General features: G+C 33.6%; 1 protein-coding gene across 1 annotated transcript in view; it reads left to right on the forward strand.

Annotated features, from left to right (window-relative positions):
- The window catches only part of LOC128885627 (high-affinity choline transporter 1), a 16,053-nt gene that overhangs the window by 5,678 nt on the left and 3,458 nt on the right, over positions 1-6,917 (forward strand). The window contains exons 4-5 of the mRNA XM_054139744.1: positions 776-1,080; positions 4,157-4,436. Of these exons, the coding sequence (XP_053995719.1) occupies positions 776-1,080; positions 4,157-4,436 (585 nt within the window). The remainder of the gene's footprint in view (positions 1-775; positions 1,081-4,156; positions 4,437-6,917) is intronic.

A 6,917-nucleotide genomic window follows, 5' to 3' on the forward strand; every position in this document is an offset into this window, starting at 1 on the left:
TTGAACATGAATATCAACTGATATAAAAGAAAATTGTGTCTAATATTCTTCAATGTCTTATCTGTATATCAAGTTTAATAAAAATTATCGTTTTACGGTTGGGTGACGGTCCTTGTTAGTTTATTATAGTTATTATGTTATAGTTATTAGTATAGTATATTGTAGTTTTTAATATTGTTAGTCATTTATAAAGAGATTTTCAAGGAGAGAGAAAATTCAAATTAGTTCGAGTGAGAGTAGTAGGAAATTTTATTGCTCGATTTACCGATTATCCCTTGTTAGTAAAAGATTATTTTGAGCCACAGCTAGATGATTTAGTGCAAAATTTTGAAGTCGCACTGAGTAGGTAAAAATAGTCAAATATCTGATTCTTTTGACTCTCGATTTCTCGATCTCGATCTCGACGAGATCTTGACGAGATTTTGACAGGATTGGCAATACGGTTCAAAATATTCCAGTATCTGTTGTGTTATTAGAAACGATATACAAGTTCTCCAGTTCTTAGATTATGCGGCTTTAAGAATTCCATTCCGTACAGAATGTAAAAACATTATAAATGCATATACATTTATTTGCTGGTAAATGGCAAATTTATACTTTTAAAATCAACGATAGATTTTGTCTTATTAACACCTTTCTTACAATTGGTGAAAAATAAATTGAAAAATCTGAAATTGCTTCTCCCCTTTCCCTGTAGTTTTAATAAATTTGTATTCTCCCCGTGTAAAATGGCTAGATTAATGACAAATGCGTGTGGTTGATTGTGCTGTTGTAGGTGGTATATTCTTTGCAAATAAAATGCGGGAACAAGGGTACATTACTATGCTGGATCCCCTTCAGGATGCGTTTGGTGAACGCATGGGAGGTCTTCTGTTTCTTCCTGCCCTCTGTGGCGAGGTCTTCTGGGCCGCGGGTATTCTGGCAGCTTTAGGTGCTACATTAGCAGTCATCATCGACATGAACCAGGGTACCTCGGTCATCTTCAGCGCCTGTATCGCTGTTTTGTACACTCTCTTCGGAGGTCTTTACTCTGTTGCTTATACTGACGTTATTCAGCTTTTTTGCATCTTCATCGGATTGGTAAGTTGATAAACCTACGTACGTAACACTTAACACTACGTTTACAGAGTACGGCCATTTTCAGTCGTTACGATCCATTCACAAGGTGTCTTGGAAACGGTTTATATTATTCGCCAACAATGCGAATAGACACATTGATTTAACCTCTGTCGATTTAATTACAAAGATACGGGTGTATGGTTAAAAGGTACAGATTGTACTCGGTGGTTCTAGTTACTAAAATTCGAGTTCATATGAATTATTAAATTGAAATCGTTTATGTACTTTTTGTACGATATCCAAATTCATTTCTGGTCATGCTTCCTAATTAATTTTAGTAAATCGAATTCACTTTTTAAAGCATTACTGTGATAATCAAAATCTGATCCTTCGTAAACTTTGTGTTGAAGTACATCTAATCTTCTTCGACACTAGAACTTTTTAATTTGAGGGGGAAAAAGCAAATCAATTAGTTAATAATACATCAAGTGTCCCAGCTGATGGAGACCAACTAAATATATCTCCCTTGTCACTAAGCCGAAATTAAGGAGTTATGAAAGTAATGTCAAGAAGAAATTTGAAATAATTGTATCGAGACGTACGGATTCAGTGCAATAACTGAAGCGACAGTTACGCACTTAGAAAAATCAAGTAAACATGAACTATGTTCGTAGACGCACTTTGCAAAATTTTGCATTTTCGTTTCGTTATGAATGATTATCGAATTCTGTGGCGAAGTTGGTTCCACCAGATCGATAGTAGGGCAAGTATTTATATTACCAAATTTATCCGGTCCTATATACGTAGTGACCTACTTCCTTCGAGAGCATTATCAGACTATTATTCCTTCCAAACTTTGTCAGATAAAGATCAACGTAAGAATCAGCGAAGGACATTTTCTCTCTTACTTTTAGCAAATTGTTGTTTTGTTGTTGTTGTTGCTTGTTTTTGGTAATCTATAATGTCGAGAAACATTTTGACACCGTATTTCGAATAATATTTTTTGAAATATGCATCTTACACTTTTTATATTAATAATGAATATATAATTTTAGTACATCATAATTATTCTCGTAGGGTTAGTTACATAGACACATTGATTTAGCCTGTATCAATTTAATTACAAAAATACGGAAGTACTTTTAAAAGGCACACACTATACACGGTAATTCTAGTTACTAACATTCGAGTTTATATAAATTATTAAATTGAAATCATGTAAGTACTTTTTGTACGATATATTAATAAATATAACGATAGAAAATCTAACATTTCACATTTTCTGGTTAAATATTAAACATTAATTTCAAAGTATTCCGATGCGTCATTATTTTGACATTATTCTGAACAGTAAATTATTAAGAATATTACTAATGAAGAACTAACTTTATCCTCGCTTTTTAATTTCTCTAATATGAAATGCTATCCGTTCATTTCTCCTAGCCTCGCACGAGTTATTCGATATTACGCTTTTTCATTAAATACGTAAAGTTCCCTGCTAGAAGGTATAATTTTCGGTTTAAATATTCACACGAATCCTTCTCTGTTTCGTTGATTCTAGAATTTCCTTTGACGTTTGTCCATTAACTCTAATTAATCGCGATGATATCAAACCCTCGGCAAGATAACTATTCAGCAACAGCGTATTCGACCACCAGTCAAGGATACCATCATCCGTATTTATTCTTCTGTAGTTACTCTACTCAAACAAGAACCTTTTCAGTACTCTAGCTCTTTCATCTTTTCCTCTTTCAATTCCACGTAATTAATGTCGGTAATAACACGATTACAATTTCGCTCTTTATTTTCAGTTACAAAACTTCAAACTAATCGAAACCAGTCTAATTTTTTTTTTCTTTTTTGTTTAAATAATTAAATATATTACAAACCTGTTTTAAGACCGAAGCTATTCCTTTCATTTGTTATTAGACTGCGGATTTTTGCATTTATAGGACATTTATAGGGTATAGTATAATACAAGATATTCCATCTAAATACAGCATAATAATGCAAAATACAGAGTATTGAAAAATCACAGACAATAATACAACGTATTATCACGTGTCTTCAAGATCTTTCTCTCTTTTAATTTCACGTAATTAAGTCGGCAATAACACGATTACATTTCGCTCCTTATTTTCAGTTACAAAATTTCAAACTAATCGAAACCAGTCTAATTTTGATTCTTTTTTCTTTTAATATATTACAAACCCGTTTTAAGGCCGAAACTATTCCTTTCATTTATTATTAGACTGCGGACTTTTGCATTCATAGAAAATTTAAATATCCAAGGAACTACAAAGTGCACACATTGTGTAATAATATAAAAAGAATATTGAAATATTGAAAGTAAAGTTCATATTATAATATTTTCAGAATAAAATAACTTTTTAGTCAGGCTCCATTTTGTAAGTACTTTTACAAAGATTTTGTTTCGCTCAACATCTGCACTCTATTTATTACAAATAAATATTTCCTTAGTTATATATATATTTCATTTATTTATTGTCGCGTCAGAATGTATCCCATTAGCAACCACTGTAAATTCCTTTTTTTAAACTTTTACAAACTACGTACGTGAGTCATAAATAATTTACACAAATAATTACTTACGACTAGGTAAAAAAATTTCTTACATCTAACAATAATAATAATTAATAATTTAACTGTAGTGTCCTGTTTATTTCTGGTTTATATTTCTTCTGATACTTTGTTAATGTTTTCCCAAAATATATATTTATTAAATTAATGAATATTAATGATTAACACAACAGCTTTGAATATTATATTTTTGATGATGCTTGAACCAATTGCTTATGGAATTTGTCACAAATACAAATTCTTGTTATATTCTAGAGACAATTCAATATTAAGATATTGTAAGCTTTCACGACTCGATTTTTTATGGTTGGTACTAACTGACCATTGTTGAATATCAATGCTTCATTCGACCCCTGAAGAAGCCAGCTGTAATGCTGACGAAACTAAAGGGTATCTTATACGACTTGTACCTGGAAGTCTCAATTATTACCAACCATAATTGAATGTCGTTTGATCTGCAGTTTCCGCAGACGGGATTTTATGATTTTTGTTACAGTGGATGTGCATTCCTTTCGCCTGGGCGCATCCGAAGGTAGAGTCCCTTAGTTCCATGGAGGTGGATTGGATCGGCGAGGTGAAGCGAAAGGAGTACTGGTCTTACTTAGATTACGGGCTATTGCTTATTTTCGGTGGAATTCCTTGGCAAGTGTACTTCCAACGGGTCTTGTCCTCGAAAACGGCAGGAAGGGCACAACTGCTGAGTTACGTGGCTGCGATAGGCTGCATCCTCATGGCCATCCCGCCCGTTTTGATTGGAGCGATCGCCAAAGCAACGCGTAAGTTTCTTTTTTTCTCAAATATCAAATTGTTGACAAATCTTTGTATCGAAACATCAATAATGTACAATGAGCAATGAACTTGAATAAGGAACAATTATTATATATATCGTGTGAAGTTGAATAGAAAAATGAAAGAAAAAACTGGCGAAATAAAAATTAACCGAGCGCTCTCTGTTCACGTATGTTTGCACAAACCATATGTCTCCGCATATGTCTCGGTATGCTTTCTATTAATTAATTTTTCGGGGAAAGATGCTGGAAACGACCTCCATATCTTTTTAAATGTAAAAATATTTTACAAAAATATATAGCCAATACACTCTTGTGAGACGGACTGTAGAATGTCATTGATTATAAAAAAAAGAAGCCAAGAAACTACAATGTCACGCAAAAGTTTTTTGGAAAATTGATCGGTGTACGAATAGAATCTACCACCAGGACCTCCTTATTAATTTTAATAAATAAAACGATAGCTTTTAGAGCTTCTGTAAACGAGAGAAACCCTTCTTGAAGCTGGATAAGAGAATCTCTTTGTGAGATTAAACCTGGCATCTCCTGAGATCCTACTTAACCAGGTTCGACTGTGATTCAGAAGTAAAACATCAGTGTTCTTCTTTGTTTGAAACCTTTATTCATACATTTACATGCCGTACATACCTATGTTACATACCTCGCCATCTACAGACCACGCTCTTTACGAGTATTTATATCTTGTCCTTGCATTGCTTATTTATACATTCTCTTTGTCGCGTACAATTTACGAGGAAGGTTGTTTGTATTATTAACATTGTACACAGCTTCGTTTTACGTGAAATTTCAACCGCAGTCGTGTAAATTTCGCGACCGTATTCATGTTACCATTGGAATAATGCATTTCTCCTTTTGTAATACAATTCCGCGAGTAGAAATAACGATAATTAACGCGAACGTACGCGTCATGGTAATAGTTTACAACGAATCATTTTAATGCTATTTTCATTTATGAAAATAATTAGTCGGCAAAACATTCATACTGTACGTTACTCGTGTCATTCGAGTTTCATTCATCTTTTACTCGATTAAAGGAAGACAGCCTTTATTATTCGTGAAACTATTTTTTGGGGAAAAATCAGGTCGCATCTTCAGATGAAAATATCGAACTATACGGAAATATAGTTTTATTGAGATAACGAAAAGAACATAATTTGTTTCAAGCTTTTAACACTTGTCGCTCCACAAAGTGGTAAAAAAAGACGCTACTTAAGTTTATAAGGTAGTTATTTATATGCAAGAATGTTTATATACGTTGCTGTTATATTTACATATTGTTGAAAAATTATTATTGTCGTCAAAGATAGAAACTATTTTTTAATTCATTTTTCCCCCTTTTTTATATTAACTTTATATTTCAAGAAATAAATAACAGAGATAAATGAAATTGAATGAATCATTTAAAAACAACGACAGACACTTTCGAAAACGCGGTATATAATTTTCACCGGCTTGCAGCGAGCTCTAAATACAATAATAACAGAATAAATAATGAAATAGTAATACAATTCCAGTCGGAGTGATAAAAGTTACATTCGTAACGAAGCGGATGGCATTCAAAATATCGTCCTCCGCATTGTATCAGCACATTTTTTAGTGAACCGAATATTAAAGGGTTAAAAATTATATATAATTTTCTCAAAGACTGTAATATAAGAATTTGATGTAACTAAATTGTATTTACCACAATTATTGTACGCTGTATAAGCCACTTATGGTTTGAAGCAATACAATAAATAAATAATTATTCCTTTCGCAAAATTTATCCGATTTCGTCGCAATGACACTAAATTCGACTTCGCCTGTTCTGTTTTGGCCCGCGTATTGGTTCACCTTGTCTGGTTCGAGGGGGTAGAAACATGTTTCACGGGTTCCCGAAGCTAAAGGGGATTGAATTAGACCCCGGTTTGCTCTACATCCATCCCTTCCCCTCGACCGGCACATTCAGAGGCTACTTGACATTTCGTAGCACTTGGGAGAGAGAACTGCTGGTATTTACAAGGTTCCAGGGCTAAGCGGGTCGGTGTTGTAACGGAAGGGTGCCTCGATATCCCACAGTGTGTACAATAGCGTGGGATTTTGTCATATGGCATCCGCGGCGCGAAGGGCGAGGGTGGTAATGCGACTCGTCCAGTAACACGGAATACAATAGAATCACCGGAACTAATGTACACTCTATGCACTGTATCGGTATCCTTTGTATTTTTATTCCGTTACGGAACGAGATAGATTTCTTTAAGTTTACTAAGTGCACGCATGTGGGACAACGTTTTCAACATCGTTCTTAGCTGTGGAACAATTTACATTTTCTATACAATACAATACAATTTTTGTATACATTTTGTATATATTTCTATTCTTCTTAGAGGATATTCTAGTCTCGAGCGTCAATTTATAGTTCTTTTTTGGCTTGGTTTATTAAAGCGCGTAACTGATTTAATCTTCAGT

The sequence above is a fragment of the Hylaeus anthracinus genome, unplaced genomic scaffold (genome assembly GCF_026225885.1).
Source record: "Hylaeus anthracinus isolate JK02 unplaced genomic scaffold, UHH_iyHylAnth1.0_haploid 11981, whole genome shotgun sequence".
In the NCBI taxonomy this organism is placed as follows: domain Eukaryota; kingdom Metazoa; phylum Arthropoda; class Insecta; order Hymenoptera; family Colletidae; genus Hylaeus; species Hylaeus anthracinus.